General features: G+C 35.7%; 2 protein-coding genes across 2 annotated transcripts; both read left to right on the top strand.

Annotated features, from left to right (window-relative positions):
• Positions 1-503: 503 nt before the first annotated feature.
• LOC143444149 (venom phosphodiesterase 2-like) lies at positions 504-11081 on the top strand. Its single transcript, XM_076943281.1, has 25 exons — positions 504-636; positions 899-1025; positions 1103-1151; positions 3600-3746; positions 4012-4131; positions 4335-4454; positions 4538-4651; positions 4749-4809; positions 5394-5485; positions 5709-5788; positions 5891-6010; positions 6116-6288; positions 6485-6663; positions 6774-6964; positions 7083-7186; positions 7464-7533; positions 7614-7704; positions 7846-8015; positions 8523-8574; positions 8831-9006; positions 9431-9551; positions 9649-9726; positions 9897-10023; positions 10104-10281; positions 10486-11081. Exons 2-25 carry the CDS (start codon positions 1008-1010, stop codon positions 10816-10818), a joined length of 2964 nt encoding a protein of 987 aa, XP_076799396.1. The 5' UTR covers positions 504-636; positions 899-1007; the 3' UTR covers positions 10819-11081.
• Positions 11082-12273: 1192 nt separating this feature from the next.
• Positions 12274-23568, top strand: LOC143444150 (venom phosphodiesterase 2-like). The gene is made up of 25 exons (XM_076943282.1): positions 12274-12397; positions 12468-12519; positions 12642-12791; positions 12873-12992; positions 13072-13191; positions 16188-16307; positions 16378-16491; positions 16606-16666; positions 17022-17110; positions 17302-17381; positions 17496-17615; positions 17731-17903; positions 18111-18289; positions 18411-18595; positions 18767-18870; positions 19128-19197; positions 19275-19365; positions 19944-20113; positions 20182-20233; positions 21304-21479; positions 21685-21805; positions 21924-22001; positions 22176-22302; positions 22397-22574; positions 22747-23568. Exons 1-25 carry the CDS (start codon positions 12380-12382, stop codon positions 22930-22932), a joined length of 2934 nt encoding a protein of 977 aa, XP_076799397.1. The 5' UTR covers positions 12274-12379; the 3' UTR covers positions 22933-23568.
• The last annotated feature ends 266 nt before the right edge of the window (positions 23569-23834 follow it).

Here is a 23834-nt window from a genome sequence, read left to right as displayed (position 1 = left end):
TGCTACGTAGTTCGGTTTTAAACCGTATGTCAAGTAGCTTATAAATCAAGATAAAGCAATAAAGGTATAGTTTTATTAATCAGTAATAAGTTTGCTTTTATGAAATTAGTTTTGAATTGAAATTAAAGATTACGCAATAAAGTAGCCTAAGAGCGGAACAAAAGAGAACTTTTTCATCTCAAATATTTAGAAATTTACCTCTTTCAAATATTCCAAAGTATTTAATTTATAATTTTAATTAAACTTTGAGACGAAATCACCCAGCCATGCTTTTGTCTTAGAATGTAGCAAACTTAAAGGAGTTTGTGGTATAGGTTACTGCTGTGAAGCAAAATTGAACTGGTCATATCGTGCACAAAATGAAGGCTAATTTAATACCATTATGTTAGTATTAATAGGTCAATAGTATCAATCTTCAATCAGGCAAAGTTACTCTTTCTAATATGATTGCATACCTATCTTTATCCAAGTGATGTTCTACCGTATTTCTGATCTTAAGTGCAGTTAAAATGTTTCTCATAGGGCCTGCTGTAAAACGTATCTTTTAAGTATAGCTTACATAAAAATCACCGATCATCGTCAGTGTTAATTCGTCAATGAATCAATCACGGCGTTAATCGTTTGTATGATACTAATGTAAGTATTCCTAAACATAATTTAATCATTTATTTAAATTACCGTATTGGTTACAAAATTGTTTGGAATTATCTATAAACTTTCCTTTTTACCCCACCGTTTCTATAAATAAATCATAGATCAAGTTAAAAGAAACGGTTTTGCATGTTACGTATGAAGTTTGCAGAGAGTCTGTCTTCTTAGTATTGTTGTAAGTTTTAAAACTTTGTCATAGAATTGAGAAGGTTAATTGGTGTCGTGAGTCGTCAGTTGTTTTTTGCAGGATACATATAACTTTCTAATCAGTTGCTGACAAACTGACAAGGTTCTTATATATGGTGTGCTGAAACTTTATAATAGCCTAGAGATAGTTTCCTCAAGCAAAAGATAAAATGATTTCGATGGATAAGGTAAGAAGAAGACATCAAAGTTGGATGTTTTCTGATTGTGAAAAAATATTTCTAATTGCAGTTTTTCAATTTTACAGATTTTCTTCATTTGTGTGTTGGTGGTGTCACATGACTGCTCAGGGACAAGTAAGTCACTTGAGTTCAGGGGCGAGAGCAGCTTTAATAAAGGGCATTTCTACTCATTCTAAATTTTGAGATCAGGTCAAGAAAGCTGTTGACAAGAAATGTTTTATTGAAACCATAATTTGACTTATATAGAAACAACGTACAATAAAATAAACAGAAACAATCAAGATTCAACTTCTTAAATTCACTGTTGAGAATTTCGAACAAAGGTTTCAGATCTCTCACTTTCTGCTGGAAAAAATTTCTTTTTATTTTATTTATTTCATTTTCAAATTGTAGCTTGACCGGTCAGTTTAAACATTGCCCGGTAATTATGTCACTTTTTGAGCTTGTCAATTCGCTATACGCTATACGCCTGGTCTCGGCAATGAACGGCTTTCCAAGTGAAACTGTCTAGCACGTATCCACCCGATAATATATCGTAACCACACGATCTGACTTGTTGGTTATCTTATTGGTGTTGTAGGTTCTACTTTCCTGGCAAATGTATCACAGTAAAACTAATTAATCGATCTTAAAACGCAGTCATATTTTTAAAGACATTTTGAATGCAACTAACATCCAAAGGTGGCGTAAAGCAAAGCGAGCACTATACGGCGTACGCAACTGGCGTGTTCATTATATCAGACGTCGGTGACTTGAGAGTGCAAACGCATTGAGTCCAACGACATTGACTCCATCATGATCATCAACATAAAACACTGCGATGGGTGGGTCATGTTGTCAGGATTGAAAGCAGCAGACTTCCAAAACCGATCCTTTACTCCTAGTTGAGTGAATTAAGGAAAGCTCACCAAGGGTGGATAAAAGTAACGCTCCAAGGACCTACAGACGGCAAATTTGAAGATGTGTAAGATAGACAGAAAGACCCGGGAAAAACAAGCATAACATTGCGATGTTTGGAGAACTCTGATCCACACCGATGTAGAGTGTATCGAAAACACACGAATAACCAACGTCGATGATAAAGGAAGCATAAAGAGAAGAAAAAAGAAACCAGCCATCCTAAAGTACCCACTACGACCACTTGCAACATATGTCAAATACGGTACGCAAGAAAACTGGGATTCTTTAGCGACTTCAGGGTCCACCGTATACCGCCAACACCAGGGGACGATCATCTTCTACTCACGAGGGATAGTCGCTGCCATTTATCACATTTCTCGCCACTACCGTTTACAACTTTTTTCTCTGATTTTGCAAAAGGCAAAATTTTAGTACATGCAATCCAGGAAAGGTTTGGGAACGTTTAATCATTCTTGAGCAGGATGCAATCTATCACCATAAAACGATAATAAGAAGATGAAAACGAGTGATTTTTCCGACTGTGTTTAAAAAGAAGCAACTTTTGAAAGAAATTAGGGTCACTGGCTGTCAGCAATCGGCTTTATCAGACATTTCAAAAAGTATACTAGCAAACAGAACGAAGCAAGTAAATACGGCATGGTGATGGCATTTACATTGCGGTTAATATTACGTCATCAGCGAAAGACGTGGATAGATCATAAATCAAGAAAAGTAGGAGTGTCTTGTGTACTCTACCTTTAAGTTTAATTCTTACCCGCAAGCATTTCTCATCATCATTACAAACATATACAATGTTATTTGCAATATTTTTTCTCTTTTAGATATCTTACGTTCAAAACAAACACTACCCATTAAAAAACGAATATTTTGAACAACTTACAGTTTATCAGAACAGATTAATGAAATTATCTTACGTATCGTGTTAGAGACATCAGCAAGATGCAGTAAAACTGCATAGGCCTAATGTGAATATACCAAGCGAGTAATTCATAAAAGCACTCTAAAGCTGTTGTACCCCTGGTTTTTCGTTTTTCTAGTCCAGGCTACGAAGTTTGTCTTTGAAGAACTTCTAATACAAACCTACAATTTTTGAATTTTATTGTATTGCGTAAACTTGAAACTGCGCACCAAGATCACTGGACAGGAGCAAGTGTCGATCATGCTTTGTTCAATCGCATTACGACAGCAACACTGCTTGACTCAAATCGCATGACCGCTTTGCCACTGAGCCGGTAACGCACTGACTAATGTTATGTTTGATATGTTAGTTATAGGACGTAAGATTATGATTGGTCTTCCTTTGTTTTGGACCCAGATCTGCCAACGTACTAGCGGAGAACAACGTTTGAATCCACTCCTTACTTACTAGTCTTTGAATACGATTACATACATGCGCCATTTTTTGCGAAAGTAAAGCCCCTATGAACACCGTGGACACAACATACGGTAATCCAACCCACAACACAACATAACCAGTTTATTCTGAAACAAGCCACTGCCCCCATTATTTCCGGCGCCCTTGATCGTGTTCCAGCAAAAACTGCCGCTATTTTTTGGTTGCCGCTGTTTTTTTTGTAAAAGCAAACATAGTTATAGGCTGCGATACATTGTAATTTGCCATGAACCCAACTTTTTACTCAGTTGTTTTGGAAAGAACTACGTCATCCCTATCGTGTGAAGGGCGTTGTAATGAAAACTACAATTCGGCTAACACCTGTCAGTGCAACGATCGATGCAGAGAGTACGAAAATTGTTGTGACGACTTCATTCCAATATGCGCCAATTTGGGTAAATGTGAAGTAATTAAGCATTCTGGTCTTGTAATGTTTGCAACTATTCCAAGATGAACCACAAACAAGAAGCAACTTTTCATGCATTTAGCGATGCAGAGTCGTACAATATCAGTTTTCCATATAAATGAGATTCTTAAAATAATTGTAGCAACGTCGTTCAAATATGTCCGCTTTTATATATAGACAACCGTGATTAAATAATTACCATTTCGTTTTGCGTTTCTTCTTTGCGATAGAAAGCATTATTCCATAATATGCAGATTCCTGTGCTAGACGATGTGCAGAGCCATACAATTCCAGTCTTCCTTGTCAATGCAACACAGATTGCCAAAAGTATGGCAATTGTTGTGGAGATTTCGTCCGCGAGTGCAACCCAACAAGTAACATATCTTTATGAGAAATACAGTGGATGAAAATTTATTTCTGGAAGCGATCGGCTGATACTTATATCGTTGTTTTTTAATCTGCTGGGAATAACTTTAGTGATTTTAAAGGACATTAATTACTCGTTCATAAAAAATAAACTTCTTTCATTCATGTAATTTTATTGATTATTTCATTAAATTAAGGAATTAATTTACAGCATCGTGTAAGGGTCGCTGCGAGGAATCGTCTAAACCGTCCACGGCTAATTGCTACTGTGATTATGACTGCGTTGGATTTGGAAATTGCTGCGACGATTATGGAAACGTTTGTGATGCAGGTAACTTGATAATAATTCAATATGACTTGATACCGTAAAATGAATCATTACATTACGAGCAGTTCGTCAATTTATGTTTTTAGGTAAACAATATTTGTGTAAGGGTGAATGTAATGTAACAAGATCATTGTGCAACTGCACCTCGACATGCGAAAAAGATTCAAGTTGCTGCTCAGATTACGAAGAAACATGTTTAGGTGAGTGTGACTAGAAATATCAAATATAATTCATCAAAAAGAGAACCTCTGAATGAAATGAACAGATTACCCTTTATACACATATCTCTCTTTACAGGAAAAATTTCGTGGAAAGACGAGGAATGTGCCACTTCTGAACAAATGCAGTGTCCACCAGAGTAAGCAAACCTTGCTGTATTGTGTTTGACTATGCATTGTTAAGTCAACTAATCATTCTGTTTGTATTTAGTGTTTGCCATAATCGAGTAATTGGAAATAAGTCTACAAAGCAAACAGTTAGTCAATATTTTGCCAAACTACAAACATCGTTAATAATTAGTTGTGGTAGATTAGGGTTTTATAGTTAAAAACGCTACTTTTGACGTTCATTAAACTTCCAAGACCACGTTTGATGAATGATGAAACTTTAGTGAAAATAAAATGGCTTTACTATATCAACGGCAGCATTACGCGAGTTAAGCGTCCCAGGAACAACAATGAATGATGGTTTTCTAAAAGTACACAATTATTTAACCTTACAACAGAACTTTACGGTATAGCAACTGAGAACTGTGATAACAAATTGTGTCAATTAAGATGGCTTTGTAACAGATTGAGTGGATAAATCGATTTGATGCATGCGGCATGTAGGCCATAACAAGGTTATACAACTGCAGTGGATCGATTTGTTTGGCAAAGCATTTTGCAATCTCTGTCGTGGACAAGCGTCGATAACTTTTATTTTTATAAGATTTTGTTACAGGTACGAACAACCTCCTGTTATATTATTCTCTTTGGATGGATTTAAAGCGGAGTACATTTATCGTAATCTCACCCCAAACATTTGGAAAATTGGTATGAAATAACTATATACTTCAGTAAAGTCGTGGAGGTATTAAAATTACTGTTTATTGGTAGATTAGTAGTAATTTTTAGTAATAATTAGTAGTAATAAGTAATAATTGGTAGTTATTAATTTATATGACAAAGCAAAGTTTGGTGACTAAATAGGTAAAGACGAAGTTTGTCCGTGAAAGCACTAAAGAATAATTTCTGTGAACACTCTTTGCATTTACAGCATCATGCGGCGTCCACGCACCTTACATGAGGTCGGTTTATCCAACGAAAACCTTTCCCAATCACTACACGATAGCAACGGTGAATGTCGTTTTCTTTATTTTAACCAGTGCTTAGGCTTAGCATTTCGTGAAACAAACCATTAATTATCTTAAAAATTAACTACGTTTTCTGATCACGAAGGGTCTTTATCCTGAAAGTCATGGTATCATTGATAATACGATATGGGATCACGACCTGCAGGCGGAGTTTCGTCTTGGAAATGAAGAATCTTTTAATCCAGCTTGGTGGGCTGGCGAACCGGTGAGTAGCTAAAAATGTGTCAATCGCGCATTCATTGAAATTGAACCCTTGTGCTTGAACAAGTCACCTTTAACTAAACAATGTTCTTCTAAAAAACATTGTTAGATCTGGGTCACCACAAGCAATCAAGGCAAGATAAGCGCTTGTTATTTTTGGCCCGGATCGGATGTTAACATCACCAGGTATCCGGACTATTATTATAAATATGACGGAAGTGTTCCGAACGAGGAGAGGATGTACCAAGCACTCGAATGGCTTGATCTTCCTGCTGATAAACGGTATAATTTTGTTGAAATGTTAGGCTTTATTTATAGCACAAAATGCTAAAAACTTAGTAAAAATTGAAATTGTTCATGCAGACTAAATGTATTGATTACTGTGCAAGTCTGTAAATCTCGTTAGAATATCTTACAGGGCTAAATATTGTAGCAAGTTTAATATTATCAGAAAAAACTATGTTGTACTTGCATTAAGCCCTTCTTTCATAACATTGTATATGGACAACGTTGACCATGCTGGTCATAACTACGGACCAACCGACGAAGTGAATCCAGATCTGCAAATAGCTGATGACATGATTGGTATATTGATGAACGGCCTTCGACTAAGAGGACTCGAAAACTGTGTCAATCTGGTTATTTTGGCTGATCACGGTAACGACAATAATATTTACGATGGTTTTTGTATCAAAATATATATTTCACTCTAAAAGCATGTGCTTAAATTTGTACTATTGTTGGTGAGTTTAAGTTCTTTTACAAAGGAATGTCTCAAATTGACTGTAAACGAAAGTCAAGTCTTGAAGATTATGGAGTCAACATGGATGTCGTGTACTCTCGAACTGGTTCTTTTGGAAGAGTGGGAAAAAGTAAAGATCCGTCGCTGTGGAGTCAATTTGACGCTGAGGACACTCATAATCAATTAAAATGTACTCATGAGCAAAGCCATTGGCAGGTTTGTTTATGTTTCAAAAATTAAAAAATATTTCAATTATTTACCTATAGCTAGCCTTTTGGTTTAAAGTAAGTTTAAAGTAAAACAATTATTCATTCCGATTAACTTTACTATACAGTCCTTTTTGAAATACCAATATCTCCCGAAGCGTTACCATTACGCGTACAATGACAGAATAGAACCGGTTCTTTTAACAATGGATGACGAGTGGCTAGTGGAAGGGTATATGTTTCATTATCATTAGAACTTTTATAAACTTTTAGCTAAACCGAAATAAACTAGAATTAAGTGAAATAGCATCAGATTATATACACAGACAATTTTCGTATCAAACGAACGTTCGTTACAAAGTACTACAAGATCTCCAGCCTGTAATTTCTTTTTCATAAAGTACTTCATATATAGGTGCATAAAAAAAATGACAAGTTCAAATTCTTCCACAAGGTGTAATTTTGCGTGTTACAATGTACAACACATAATATTGACTCTATATATTCAGGAGAAAAGGATCATACACCAGCTGCAACGGAGGCACACACGGCTTTGACAATGAGTACAAGAGCATGCATGTAAATGATAGGAATATAGCAACATTTTACGTTAAGCTGTGTGAATTTTTTTTTATTTAAATGATATTTTTTTCTTCCAGGCGTTGTTTGTTGCTCACGGTCCCGGATTTAAACGAAGTTACAACACAACTGAGCCCTTTGAAAACATCGAAGTTTACAACTTACTTGCAGGTTAAAAAGATTTCTTGCGCTAGTTTCCAGTTATACGTAAAACCTTATTTTATATTTTTGAATTCACGGTCTATTCCAGGCGTTACCTTTTATAAGCACATTGTTTGGTCACAAAAGTCAACAATAATCACGTTGTTTCAGATCTTATTGACGTGTCCCCGGCGCCAAACAATGGAACAACTGGTTCTCTTTATCATATTTTGTCACAAGCAAAACCAATACCTGCCTTGCCTGTTGTACCAGTTCCCAACCAGTGTCTTTATCCAGAGTCGAATGTTGCAAATGATCAGCTTGGATGCAAACTTTGTCAAGTAAAAATGATTGTTGCTCTTACAGCCTATGCTATGACATAACTAACTATATTTTTCGAATTAAACAAAATTCAAATGTCTTGACCACTTGTAACGATTTAAACAAGTTTTCATGTTTAATATGTCCGCCGCAGTTTTTCAGAAGAACATCATTTTGTATTGAATCCTCTACGTTTTTGCTCTTCTCAGCGATTTCTCGGTCTTTATTTTACAATTCAATAATTGCCTCTATTATACTCCACGAAACTTTCTGCGTATATAGAGGCAATTACAGAGGTGTGGTAAAAGGATCCAGAAATCGCTAAAAAGTGCAAAAAGTTGGTGGAATCGATGCCGAATTGAGTAAAGATCTGCTGAAGAAAGGTGGAGAACATTCTAAATATTAAACTTGCTTGAATTGCTGCAAGAAATCCAGAAAATATATCAACTGCAAATTCAATCTATTTAATGCAACGTTTCAATTAATTAAAACAATACTATTATTTAAAACACGATAATCTGTTGCAGAACTTAAACGAAGGTCTTGCCAATCAAAGATTAAATTTAGATGAAAATTCAAGTAAGTTGTTGAGAGATATAGCAGCTTTGTCAGAGACAATTGCTTATGATTAAGTCTAGTTGTTTATAATGAATATTATAGCCTAATATGACGAGTAGAATAACATTTTGAATAATCAAGCGGTAATATATGTAGTTTAGCACAATGATTAATAATAGCCTATAGCACATACAGGTAGGATAGCACTCTTAACGAAAGCTGTTGTCCTTAAATCTTTATTTGATTTATACAATAAGAAAAGAATTTCGCTTTTTAGTTTCAGTGTCGCACGAACTAAACATGCCACTTGGTCGCCCTCAAGTGTCAGCTGCCGGAAAAGCGAATATGGTTGACAATCTCGAGTATTGTTTGTTAACACAGACCGACTACGTCATGGCTTATGATTACATAAAGAAAATGCCATTCTATGCTTCATACACTCCCGAGTACAAGGTACAAAGTAACATCAATTTTTTCAATAAACGTTTTCGTTGACGTAATTGTGCGACGTTAAGGTTTTCACTTCACTGACAAAAATAGAAATCAACCTGTTTTTTTGGAGACATAATATTACAAAAAAAAAATCCCAAACAATCCGCCATTTTCGCTGTCAGTTAAGCAATTGATAACTTAAATTTTTATTCTTGGTTTCACATTTTTTCCAAATTAAAGAATTTAGCCCAAGTCTGCTTGAAATATTTGGATTCGCAATATTTACAAAATCAATCGATGTTCGTGCGTAATACTTAGATTCTTCTTCGATTCGACACGTGCTAGTTATAGGCGAACTGTATATAGTTAATTCTTGCGGCAATGGAATGCTTTGCGTAAGTATTGCCAGGTAATAATTAGCCTAATTTCATGTTTGTCCCAATAGAGCAGAGACTTGGTAGCTCCCGAATCATGTAGTCGCTCCGATATCCGAGTTTCGAATGCTGCAATGACCTCCTGTTCTGAGTATTCATCCGCAGTCCAAGCTGCTTATTTATTTGCTCCTGGTAAATATAAATAATTATTAAAAAGAAGTTGTCATTACTTCCTCATTCCTGTTGCTACATTAATGATCAAGGACTAATTTCTTTCACTTCAAAAAAGAGCTTTCAAATGGAGATGCAGTGTACGACGCCACTCTTACAACCAATCAGGTTCCGATGTTCCAATCTGCTGCCAAAAGTAATTAGTTGAGCTTTTCTATACTATCGCTTTAAAGCAAAAATACTTTGATTGCACAAACATGTTTGTTTGATTGGTCTATTCCAAATAAAGATGACCGGAATTTTAATTTGATGCTGCCTGTATAGTGGTGATGCTGTTCTCACTTCTTTTTACCGCTTTTCGTTTAGTTTGGAATTACATGACCAGAGTAATCGCCGACTGGTCAAATTCTTATGGTGGAATCAATGTGGTGTCAGGACCTGCATTTGATTATGATTTCGATGGCTTCGCTGATACGGCGGCCAATTTGCAAGCGTAAGTTGTTTTTATTAATATATGAAACAAAAAAAACTGGGATATTCTTCTGTTTTCAGTTGCATACTGTCTCTTTCCAGACATGGCACGTTCTTAAACAACGACAGCACGTCAACGCCCATCCCTACGCATTACTTTATGGTTGTGACAAGATGTAAAGTGGTCGGGACACCATTTGCTGAATGTTCGTCTTCGCCAGATAATCTGGATGTACTTAGCTTCATCATTCCAAACTACAAAGTGGAACCCTGTCACACAGTAACCAAAGACATACTTTCAAGAAGAAATAAACTACATTTTCAATATAGTTATATCCTTGTTTTAAAATTGTGAATTGATTTAAACCCCACTATTTACTTTATGCTTAGAGTCTAGTTTCCTTTTATTTAACGTATATATGCCTGCAGATTACATCAATAAGTAGCCTATACTTACTGTAGTATCGCTGTCATGTCTGTATAGGAGTCTCAAAGTTTGTCCGAATGGATTCCTGGGACTCTGTTGGAGCACGTGGCTCGCATCCGAGATGTTGAATTGCTCACAGGCATATCTTTCCTCTCAAGTTGGACTCATTCCGAGTCCGCCTCTCAGGAAGATCGTGTGACTGCCGTACGTGTCAAGCTCCGACTTCCTCAGTTTGCAAGTCCGTGGCTGCAAGATTTCCTTGCTGGCATCAACATGGAAGTGACCACGAACGCCAACGATTTGACAACTTCTAGTTCTTCTCGTACCAACGTGGATATTTTCTTCATGTCATTAGCAAGTTTGCTTTGCGCATCCATGCTTAAAATGTAATTCGGTGAACTCATGCTCTCCTTTTTTTCTTTTTCTCACTCATATTCCATTCGTTTCTTTTTTATCTTTCTAAATTTTTATATCTCTCTCCATCTCTCTGTTTCTGTTCTGTTCTTTTTGATTGACTTTGTCTGTCATCTCTTAGTTTTCATATAAAACCTGTATGTAACTTATATAGTTTCTTTAATAGGGTTGTGAATTCATATAGCACTACGTAATTAAAAATTATTGGCTATTGTAAATAAAATTTGAAAACTTCAAAAGACATAAGCTATTATTCTGACTATTATACTATTAAAGACAATAACACCGTACGCATTAAAGCCAAAAAGTTTCGATGTCTTTTAAAGCCAGAAATTCAGTTTGAAGAAGGGATAAATCTTGGAATTGTCGTTCTTCTCTCAACGCCGTATTAATCGTATCATACTTGAAATATTTTTGAAAGTTAATTCGATGAGACTCAGCCATCTTTTGGAGTGCATTGCGCAAAAGCAAAAGCGTCCGTATTTTCTACGATGGCAGTTAAAACTCATAGGCTATCTTTGCTGATGTTTAAGTTACATTTTATATCAGTTAAGATAGTATTTGGAATAAAACAAAACCTTCTCATTTTTTAAATATACTTTTTTATTTTTTTCCGTTTTTGGAATGGTTAATGACTTTTACGTTACATTGAGCTGGTGTTATACATAACATTACACCGCCATATCCCGCTAACCATTGTTTGTTTGTTCTTTATAGCGCGAAGGCTGGTTCGAGTGCAAAGAGCTTTTTTGTTTTGCTTTCTGATTTTTAATTTCTGGGGTCTAAAACTTTTAACCCAAATTAATTTCTTGATGTAGGCCCAAAAAAGTATATTAATTATGCAATGACACATTATAACATATTTTTGATTTTGCAATTAACTTGCAAAGGAGAAAATTTTAGGTAAATTCAATAACTGTCAAAGTTATATACTTTCTGTGCTTTATGAAGCTAAGCTGAGACTTAGCCACACATAAGTAAGAAAGGGTTGGATGTAAATAATATAACAAATAATAAATATGAAATATCGCATAGCAATTAGATACATCCCAGTAAGGTGGGTAATGAAATGTTCTTTGTAATGTATCCGCGTAAAATCAAGAACCCCCTCCACTGTATATGTTTTAATTAAAGTAAGTACCATTGCTGTGTACGATTATAGATCTGGCTCAATTATAGTAAAGGTTACAAGCCAAAGGCTATATTTTTATCAAGTCAGATACTACGAATGTAAACCTTTTATTTGCTTTGCGAATGGCTTTCAGTGCATATCCCATGTTAACCAGAATAAAAAATATTGTGAAAAATTTTTGTGCCTGAAGCGTTCATGTACAGTAGTAAGCTACATGAAGCAAAGGTCACAAAACAACACAATTCCTTGCCGCTGGGCTTTTTTGCTTACTGCGGCTGTAGCTAAACTATTGTAGAAAGTGTTAACATTAACAGAACTGTGTCCTACTTTGCAGTTTTTATGGAAAATTGTTATTTCGTCAATAGCATAGCCTATATTTTAAAATTCTTTTGACAAAACATTGAGATGATTTCGGTAGAAAAGGTAATTGACAGATAAAACAGAAGTGTTGTGCTAATTGATTTTTCGATTTAAAAGTTTCTAATTTTGATAGATTTTACTTCTCTCAATCTTGGTGCTGGTTTTGCGTGAATGCTCTGCAACAAGTGAGACCATTGAGTTTGAAATTTGAAGAAAATATGGATTTTATAGTTTTTTATGAAAATGCAAGCGTTATACTTGGTTTATAAAATATAATATTTGACTGCTGACAAAAATTGTCGTTTAGGTATATCGAAAATAGCGCAGACCACACCGCTCTCATGTAAAGGACGGTGTAATGAAAAGTACAACTCGGCAAACATCTGTCAGTGCAACGATCGGTGTAGAAAATACAAAAACTGTTGCGACGATTTCATTCCAATATGTGCCTCCTTAGGTAAACGTGGCTCAAAACAAGATTTGTTAAAGATTATAATTTATCCAAGAGACAAGAGCTATTATTGAAAATATTTTGTAGATTCTTGTGCTAACAGATGTACAGAGAGATACGATCCCAATCTTCCCTGCCAGTGCAACGACCGATGCAGAGAGTTTAGAAACTGCTGTGATAAGTTCATACCCATATGCGCTTCTATAGGTAACTTGATCATGATAAACTTTACAATTTTATAGATTTCTTCTGCTTAACAAACGTCACATTTATCCACATTACGCAGATTCCTGTGCTAGACGATGTGCAGAGTCATACAATTCCAGTCTTTCTTGTCAATGCAACACAGATTGCCAAAAGTATGACAACTGTTGTGGGGATTATGTCAGCGAGTGCAATCCAATTAGTGAGCATCTAACAAATATGATTCCTATATTTCTTCTCCTGAGTCTCTTTAAAGTAAGGGGCAAGACAAAAACAACTCGGCCTTAAATCAAAGTGTAGTTGTCAGTAAGAATACTGGTGAAAGGATTTTTAATAATATATGCAGTGATTATGGAGTTATTGCCCAAATTATATCGCAAACTTGGCATCCTATTATGACGAACACGGCGGTTATTATGATGTCACAATGGAAAAACCATTATGCTTGATGACTGGAGTTTGTATTAGGTTGGTAGGCTAGCTAACGCGTTTTGGATGGAATACGTCTCCATAATTAGGTGATTAGTAGCAAGTAATCTTTATTTTAAGTATAGGAATGTCAAAGATGACAGCAAATAAACTGGTAAGGCTAAAATTGGACTACGCTATTGACAATAGCTGAAGACTGAACTGTACTGTTGGTTATCATTTAAATTAACGAGTTCAAATACGTTAACGGGAAGCTATAGTTCAGGCTTATATAACGCAAAATATTCTCATTATATACTTAAGTACGCTTTAATTATACCTATTACTTTTTGCTTGTCTGTCACAGAACACATTCTATTTCGTATTTGATCAAAATACCTGTGTCATACCTATTGTTCCTCACATAGTGACGTAATAACAACTCGTCATAATTAAACGATGAAATTGCGTTTTCTTGCCACTTATTTATGGCAATAACTGCTTAACCACTACATATTGATACAATTTTTTTCACCAGGATGTCTACTGACAACTACCCTTTGATTTAAGGCCAACTTGTTTCTGGATCTGCCTCTCACTTTAACCGTTAACAAGATGCCATCAGTCGTTTGCTGCAGTAGTAAACTGTCAAGATACATGAGTATGACCGTTAACTTCCAACTTCAAGTAAACAATAGTTCTTGCTCTAAAACATTAGGAAGAAAACTAAATCTTAAAAATAAAATAATTGGAACGCTTTTTGAGCTCAACTGCGACAAGCGACATGTTTCTATTTTGTAGACTGTAGAGTCTCTTGAAAGTAACCAAAACACAAAGTTTGACGTTATTGGCCGCGGGGTCTCACTTGACTATTGCCATGTAAGAAATTTCCTGCGATTATGATCCGCTTTTGTTTCATTAAACTTAGACCACTGCAAGGCGTTTCTGAACAAATGACATAGGTTAGTTGGCGTCGTAACATGGGCCTTTATGGCTACTGACATGATTATCAGGTACAACAACCTCGGTGGCTTTATTCTGTCAATACTCTACGTTTTAAGGAATATTATATTGCGGATATTGCGTTCTTCACTGATTTCTTCGGAGTAATGTTTCCAATAATGTTGGTTCAATAACAAACAGAAACTGTGTCCTGCAGATAAAAATGAAAACATGCAGCATGTTTTTACAGTTATTTGTGAATAAAACTCACGTGCCTAGAAATGTGCATGAAAATGCTATAGGTGGTTAAGTAACAAAATAAGTAATACTTGTTGAGTATGCAAAAAGTCGGTCTAAGCTATAGAGTTTAATTGGGTTAAATTTATATTAGACAGCCTATAACAAATTTATCACATTGCGCAATGCCCGTATTTCCTTAGCAAAGAAAACTCCATCTGCGTGACATCATATTTGTGGCATTCCTCTAATCGTCTATCACAGTACAGAAGCTTGTTTTCAAGGGGACTTTTGCCGAAGAAGAAAGGCACGTATTGCGCAGTTTGTGAAACTTTCACTGTCCAAAGTGAGGCACAGTTAGCTCCGCACTGCCGCAATTCGGGTATTTCAGAGACTTCGACCACATATAAGCGTTTGATGAAAATTACTGTCATAGAAACAATTTAAGCACAGTTAAAAAGCATGGCGCAACTATTAAAACGCCAAAAATATGAACTAATCATTTGTAAATATTATTTATTTTGCGATGACCGTTACTTTAAAAGTTGAACTTTCCTTCGCCAGAATTAGGCGCTGCCTCCCCTGACCGCACGCCCCTGGTTGTTTTTCCAGATGCTTATGAGTCTAAAAATACCATTTTATCTCCCCGCTGCACTGTAACCGAGACATAAAATAATAAGACAGGTGCAACCTCGTCCTAAATCTATCGCCAACCCACTCACAGTTAGCCGCCGCGTTCTTTTCTGATTACAAAGTCAAGTCATTATACTCTGTTTCTTCATAAACAAACAAACCAATTGCTCCATATAAGTCTGACAACAAGAATAAAAACCGATTTCAACGATCATGCTTAATTTCCAACCACACAATAACACAAGAAATGTGCGCGAAAACCGAAACTATTAAATGTCTGATGTCTGCAGAAGGCTGCTTGTCCCTCGCATACAACACACAGCTTACATGATGCAATCTTGCGTTATAGAGATTTTTAGTGAGTCCTTAAATAACGGTGGGCCTTATTTGGCTCACCTATGTCTTAGTTGCTGAACCAGCGATCACTTATAAGCGTATATCACAGCCGAATAAAAATTTTCTGCTCTATGCCTGTAGATCAGGGTTATTCAACGGGGGCGATATCGCTCCCTAGGGGGCAATTGTGAGAGTTTTTGATGTTGGGGGCGATTTTATTCTTTAAGGGGGTGAAAGACGCTGTAATCATTATCGTCCAAGTTGTGATATTTTCAGTGTAGTGTGAATAATTTCAAAGCATATTGTACATCGCAAGAAGCAAATGCATTTGTAGAATATAATCATAGGGGCGATTTTGACCCAGAACTCCGAAAAAGGGATGATTTTACAAAAAAGGTTGAATACCACTGCTGTAGATAGACTTTTTTTTCAGTGGGTCTTTCGTTTTTTATAAGTTAAATTCATAGTTTAATTTTGGGAATCGTTTCTGCGTCACTGCGAGGTATCATTTGACTTTGTCCGGTTTTGTTCTTCTGAAATCAATGTTCCTTGTTTATCATTTCAACTACTAGATAGAATTATTATTTTCAAAAAAGTGACTCATTGTCTGAAGTAGCTTCTTGAATAAAAAATATTTCTTAGCGTCGTGTGAGGGTCGTTGCGAAGAAAGGTTTAAACCTGCCACAGCTAATTGCTACTGTGATTATGACTGCGTTGGATTTGGAAATTGCTGTGACGATTATGAAGACGTTTGTGATGCAGGTAAACCTGTTAAAAATGAACCTTTGTAAAATGAAACCTTGAGCTACCACTGTATCTCATTCGATTTCAGGTAAAGAATATCTATGTAAGGGTGAATGTAATGTAACAAGATCAGTGTGCAACTGCACCTCGACATGCGAAAAAGATTCAAGTTGCTGCTCAGATTACGAAGAAACATGTTTAGGTGGGTGTGTAACTTCATTTGCACATCGAATGAAAATGAAACCATTTATAGTAAATTGTGATGATTCACAAATAACTTTTATTTCTCATTAGAAACCAATTTTTTATGTTGTAGGAAAATTGCCGTGGAAGGACGAAGAATGCGCCACACTTGAAGAAATGCAATGTCCACCCGGGTAGCCAAATATGGTGTTGAGTTTGTCTTCTAAGCCTTCTTTTGTTAAATATTCAATTTTTTGGCATTTAATTTAAACAAACCAAATAATTGGAACTGAGTTGAGTTCGTTAAAATTTATTCGTTAGAGTTGAATTTATTTGCTGAAACGGACAAGGATGTTTTCTTATAAGTTATTCAATCTCAGTTCCAATATTGGCAGCTCTGAGGTAAATTATTTTTTAGTAGCCATTACCGATTTGTAAAAAAAACTAAAAGCATTTAATTTCTATATTATAGACAGGAATGGAATTATATGTTCTATTCAGAAATTGTGACCAGTTACACAATAAACTATATCTAGAAACACTTTACAGATATAAACCGCCAGTTATCCTTTTTTCTGTTGATGGGTTTCGAGCTGATTACATATATCGTGGTCTTACCCCGAACCTTTTAAAGATCGGTAAAACTTAACATTATAAGTTCTAATGAAATTAGAAGTTAGTTCTAACAACTGCAGTTTATGGACAAATTAGTGATTACAAATATAAAACAAGTTTTAGTATTTAATTACAGGTTACATATCTAAGATTACACATTGTCCTCAAAAACAGCCAAAACCGCTTTATAAAAGCACACTTTTTGTATTTGCAGCGTCATGCGGCATCCACGCACCTTACATGAGGTCTGTGTATCCAACCAACACTTTTCCCAATCATTACACGATAGCAACCGTAATTACATTGTTCTCAATTTTTTTAAAACCCCGGGATACATTGTTTTTATTGTACACTTCTATAATTTATTAATGTTCTGCTACTTGTGTTTTTGTATACTGGTACATATAGGGGCTTTATCCGGAAAGTCATGGTATCATTGACAATAAGATGTGGGATCACAAATTGCAGGAGGAGTTTCGTCTTGGAAATGAAGAATCTTTTAATCCAGTATGGTGGGGTGGAGAACCGGTGAGTGGCCAATACTTTTTGATTTTCAGTTGGCCATGGAAAGCCATTTTGTTTAAAGAATGGCGACCTTCGCTTAGATAATTAATTATTAATCTTTACAGAATAATGTTTTTAGATCTGGGTCACCACAAGCAATCAAGGCAAGATAAGCGCTTGTTATTTCTGGCCCGGATCGGATGTTAACATCACCAGGTATCCGGACTATTATTATAAATATGATGGAAGTGTTCCGAACGAAGAGAGGATGTACCAAGCGTTAAAATGGCTTGATCTTCCTGCTGACAAACGGTGATATCTTGATCTGCTCTAGGTCTATATTGCTGTTAGAGTAAAATGCTTTGTTTAATGTTTTAAAACAATGTTAATTTGATAATGTTTCAATTTGCTTTGTCTGTTTGAAATGTATTTACAAAGGATGTTGAATATATATTTACATAAAAAAAGAAAGAAAAACTTGAATTGAATAAATTTTGAAAACTATACGCTTCTGTTCAGGCCGTCTTTCATTACCTTGTACATCGATGACGTCGACAAGGCTGGTCATAAGCACGGACCTACCCACGAATTAAACCCACAAATAAAAACAGCTGATGACATGATTGGCATCCTGATGAATGGTCTTCGTGTAAGAGGACTTGAAAATTGTGTCAATGTCATTATTTTGTCTGATCATGGTAATGCTTTCATGCTATAGCTTATACATCCAGTGAAAATCTTTTATTCAGTCGTATATTTTTTTGCATTTTACTGTCTGCTGTCCCTGTATTACTACTGAGTTCAAGATATTCTACAAAGGTATGTCTCCAAGTGATTGTCAACGGAAGTCAAGTCTTGAGGATTACGGAATCAATATGGACGTCGTATACGCTCGAACTGGAGCCAACGGGGGAATAAGCAAAGACCCTTCGCTCTGGGATAAGTTTGATGCAAAAGAAATTCATAACCGACTGAGATGTAGTCACAAGAATAGCCATTGGAAGGTATTTTTAAAGTCATTAGCGTTTTCAACGGTAGGTTGCAACCAAAAGCTATTAATTAAATTCCAAATAGAAAATTAATTATTTTCAGTTGTATAAAACAAGTCGGGCAATCTTTTAATTTAACAAAAATTTATCGATACCATGCATTCATTTAGGTTTCTATTGTTTCAGTCATTCCTAAAATACCAGTATCTTCCTAAACGTTATCATTACGCATACAACGACAGAATAGAACCGGTTCTTTTAATAATGGATGACGAGTGGCTTGTTGAAGGGTAAACATTATTATTAGAATTATAAATTAAAATGTAATTGGATTAAATCGAAGTTATTAAATTACCCATCATCCGAATGAAAGCGACGTATTCTTCAAAGAATATGTGAAATAAAGTATAACATTTACTTGTATCACTTTTCCATATTCTTCCAGATATGGATGCACAAAAATGTTACATTTTGTAGAATGTAAATTCTGTTTAAAATCTGGCATACCGGTAATGCAATATTTAACAAAGTATACTTAATTATGAAGGAAGAAAGGTTCATACACTGTGTGCAACGGAGGTAAACATGGTTTTGACAATGAGTACAAAAGCATGGAGGTGAGTTATAAATGGCGGAATGCGGTCACAAACAAATCCTCAATAATGTTTTTAGGCCATATTTTATTTACGTCCAGGCGTTGTTTGTTGCTCACGGTCCCGGATTTAAACGTAGTTACAACACAACCGAGCCCTTTGAAAACATCGAAGTTTACAACTTACTTGCAGGTCAGTGACGATGATATGGTTTGACTTTTTGTTTAAGTTTATTAGCTTCCCAGATGAGCGTTCAAACGTTATAATTCCTCGGGTTATTTTACGTGATCCACTATGACATCATCACGCAGCGTCGTGACTACGTCATCAACCTTGAGTCGCAAGAAGTCAAGTCATTGACTGTTTACGACTCAAGTCAAGTTAAACAGTTTGGAAAAAACGACTCGAGTCTTTTGGGAAATCAGACTTGAGTCAAGTCAAGTGAATTAATATTTAAAATCAAGCAATAAAGCAAGCAAAAACATAATTTCTCTCAACAAAAACCTATAAAAAGTTGAAAGTTTTCTTCGTTTGCGACCCCATGTCGCTCTCGTGAACAAGCATAATTCATTTGGAGTTACAATCTGATGAGTTTGAACGAATGCAAGAAGTATTTGGTTTTCGGTTTTACTGAAATCTAATCGACAAGGACCAATTTAAGTCAGGTCTTGGCACAGAGTGACTCGATTCATTACGACTTTGTTGCCATGACCATGAAGGTATTGTTTGCTCTAAGACTGAGTCCTTAAATGTTTATTACTCACTTACAGATCTTATTGACGTGTCCCCAGCGCCAAACAATGGAACAACTGGTTCTCTTTATCATATTTTATCAAACCCAAAATTACTGGCGGCGCAGCCTGTTGTACCAGTTCCCAACCAGTGTCCTTATCCAGAGTCGAATGTTACAAATGATCAACTTGGATGCAAACTTTGTCATGTATAACACTGAATGTTGTTGTACTGCGGCACGATGCAATCTAAATTTAAGAAAATATTTTGTTCTAGAACTTAAATGAAGCTTTTTCCAATCAAAGATTAAATTTGGATGCAAGTTCAAGTGAGTTATTGGGAGTTGTGTATAGTAGCTGCTTTTTAAACAACTATTTATTTAATTGTTTACGATTGAATACTTGTTTTTGCTGATGAGTATTAAGGTACCTGCAATAAATAAGGCCCGCTAATTTTTAAATACGCTTAACTCTGTAAGAATATAATATATTCAACCCATATTTAAATATTTGGTTGGGAAGGTTCATGATTACACTCGAATTTATTTTTAGTTTCTTAAGTGCAACTAATTTTGAATAATTTAGAAAACAAAAACATTTTTTGGTCTTCACGTGAAGGTAATAAGGCCCAACGAACCAGATAACAAGGCCTGGTATAGAATTGCACAAATAAGATTTTATCTACAAGACATTTCCAAAAAAATCCATGATAAAACTGTTTACAGATAAGTTCTACAGCACTAGGCATACCGTAAGGTAGTGCTTCTGACCCCACATAATTGTGCATACACTATTGCACCAATATCTCGGTAGGTAAAACATCAAAGAAATATAGTAAAAACATCAAGGTAACACAGTGAAATCAATTTTGCAATAACAATTTGCAATCAACAGTAAATAATGTTAGATGATAACTGCACTAACATGATATGAGAGATTGCCTAGGTTTATATACAGTCATTTTTATGGGCCTTATTACCAGCACTACTCATTTGTATGAAACCAAGGATATTGAAATTATACAAAATTTTTTTCCCATATCAGCATATGTTTACATTTCTAAAAGAGCTATTTTTATCACAAGATGCCTAAAATCTGTGCGCTCTTATCGTTAACTATCGTTATTCAAAATGCACACAAAATTATAAAACGCCGTCATTTTCTACCCGCTGACCTTTCTTGCCTTTTCCCGCCCAAACTCCACCAATCGACGTGATATTACTGTGGCATCCAAAATCAACCGCATTAGAAATCAAACTTGCTTTGAGTAAAAAAATATGGGATTTGGGCCTTATAAGTTACTGGGCCCTATTTGCTGCAGGTATCTTATACCAAAAGATTTCTCAACAAAACTTACTGGGATTTGGCTCATATAATAAAAACAGTTTTTGTTTTCTAGTTTCAGTGTCACACGAACTAAATATGCCACACGGTCGTCCTCAAGTGTCAGCTGCCGGAAAAGCGAATATGGTTGACAATCTCGAGTATTGTTTGTTAACACAGACCGACTACGTCATGGCTTATGATTACATTAAGAAAATGCCATTCTATGCTTCATATACTCTCGAGTACAAGGTACTAAGTAACATCAATTTCTTCAATGAACGTTTTCGTTATTGTATTTTTGCGACGTTTAATTTCAAAGTTTCAATTATTTCATGTAAAATTTCTGCTATAGCAGGCTATGCGGTCAACTTCATATGGTCAACTCTTGTTTAAGTTGACGTACCCACAAACAAGTATTATTTAGCATAATTGTTTGTTTATTTTCAAAATATAGAGCAGAGACCTGGTAGCTCCCGAATCATGCAGTCGTCCCGATATCCGAGTTTCGAAAACTGCAATGACTTCTTGTTCTAATTATTCATTCGCAGTTCAAGCTGCCTATTTAGTTGCTCCTGGTAGTTAGTTTAGACAATTTGATTATATGATTATAAGCCATCTATAGAAACAATTCTAGTTATAGGCCTAGTTGATGACAGAGATTTATGACCTGGCTAAAACTTTTCTGCATCATAGAGTTCTCAAATGGAGATGCAGTGTACGACGCCACTTTAACAACCAATCAAGTTCCGATGTATGATTCTGCTGCCCAAAGTAATTGGTTGAGTTTTGTGATGTCACATTAAAGTGACAGGAATTTGAACGCTCTGCCAAGTTTATTTTGAATGTTCTACATTATTTTAAACAAATTATAAGAGTTTGAATTTGGTTTGCTATACTTCAGTTGTATTGATAAGCTTGTTCATTCTTTTCTCACATTTCGTTTAGTCTGGAAGTACATGACCACATTACTCGCTGACTGGTCAAATGTCTACGGTGGCATCAATGTGGTTTCGGGCCCTGCGTTTGACTACGATTACGACGGCTTGGCTGATACGACATTCGTTTTACAAGCGTAGGTTCTTTAACGAAAATAGGCTACATACCGAAATTACTGATATGTACAGAAACACAGAAAAACATACCGAATGCATTTTGTCGTTTTTCAGACATGGCACGTTCTTAAACAACGACAGCACGTCAACGCCTATCCCCACGCATTACTTTATGGTCGTGACAAGATGTAAAGTGGTCGGGACACCATTTGCTGAATGTTCGTCTTCGCCAGATAATCTGGATGTACTTAGCTTCATCATTCCAAACTACAAAGTGGAACCCTGTCACACAGTAACCAAAGACATAAGTTCATAGATACATAGATGTAACTATAGCCGATTGTTTGCTTTTGCTGTCAACTAATTTCATGTGCGCAAGTTTTTTTTGTCTTGGTAGCCGAGTTGTCTTGAATGGCGAGTATACACACAGATTATGTTGACAGTTTTACTGTTGTTATATGTAGGAGTCTCAAAGCAGGTCTGAGTGGACTTCTGGGACTTTGCTCGAGCACGTGGCTCGCATCCGAGATGTTGAATTGCTCACAGGCATATCTTTCCTCTCAAGCTGGACTCATTCCGAGTCCGCCTCTCAGGAAGATCGTGTGACTGCCGTACGTGTGAAGCTCCGACTTCCTCAGTTTATTCCGTAGCTGAAACATATTCTTGCTGGAGCGAAAATAAAAATTAACCACAAACACCAAACATTTGACCGCTATAGTTGTAGTTCTTCTCATACCAGTGTGGTTATTTACGATATTTCTTTCGTATAGTTTATATGTCAATGTCCCTGTGAATTATTTTACTCTATAAATAAGATTAAGGTAAAAGGATGTAGAAAATGTTTGGCTTCCTAAGAACCCGATGTTTTCATCTTAACCTTCGATTCAGCCCAAACCTAGACGTCATAAAACAAACAAACAAACAAAGGTAAACGTACTTTTAAGTTGATGTATTGCGTAAAACTATAAGACCGACATAATTCTGACCCATTCCGACTTTGTCCTACGGGAAGATCGTTCGATTGCTATAGGCGTTAAGCTCCAACTTGCACAAGTTTGAAGTCCATATCTCATAAATTTTATTGAAGAGAATAACTTGGCTGCAATGATGGTTAATTTTCCTACTGACAAAGTGAAAATAACCTCCAACGATAATGATGAGACCCCACCTAGTTCTGGTAGAATCAGCTTAAGCATTTGCGTTTTGTCGTCAGAGTGTCTAATTTATGCAATCCTGTTTTAACAATAAATTTTACTTTTGGAGCATTCTAATTTTACGATCGTTATAAAAGATGATGCAGTGTATTTCTTTAAACTAAATAAGTAGCTCAATGTTTATGATGAAAGTGGTTTTGAACAATTGCGGTAAAATTCGCAAATATATGCTTACCCAACGTAAGCTTTTGATCATTTTTCTGCCAAAATATGTAAAACATTCAAGTTAAAGAACTTGGCCTTCTCCTACGATAATTTTTGGGGACAAAGTAGTAGTATGATGCGACCAGCGGCCTTTGGTTGTAATGTTCAGTACAAGTCTAGTGGATACATTGTAA

This window comes from Clavelina lepadiformis, chromosome 1, assembly GCF_947623445.1.
Source record: "Clavelina lepadiformis chromosome 1, kaClaLepa1.1, whole genome shotgun sequence".
Lineage (NCBI taxonomy): Eukaryota > Metazoa > Chordata > Ascidiacea > Aplousobranchia > Clavelinidae > Clavelina > Clavelina lepadiformis.
Note: the sequence above shows the minus strand (reverse complement) of the source record. Positions and strands in the feature narration are given on the sequence as shown.

Bases quoted from the DNA above. Each gene is read 5' to 3' on its own strand.
- LOC143444149 (XM_076943281.1), top strand. The intron at 3,747-4,011 runs GTAAATGTGAAG...CATAATATGCAG, and splicing joins TCCAATATGCGCCAATTTGG to ATTCCTGTGCTAGACGATGT. The intron at 4,132-4,334 runs GTAACATATCTT...ATTAATTTACAG, and splicing joins CCGCGAGTGCAACCCAACAA to CATCGTGTAAGGGTCGCTGC.
- LOC143444150 (XM_076943282.1), top strand. The intron at 17,616-17,730 runs GTGAGTGGCCAA...TAATGTTTTTAG, and splicing joins TATGGTGGGGTGGAGAACCG to ATCTGGGTCACCACAAGCAA. The intron at 18,596-18,766 runs GTATTTTTAAAG...CTATTGTTTCAG, and splicing joins ACAAGAATAGCCATTGGAAG to TCATTCCTAAAATACCAGTA.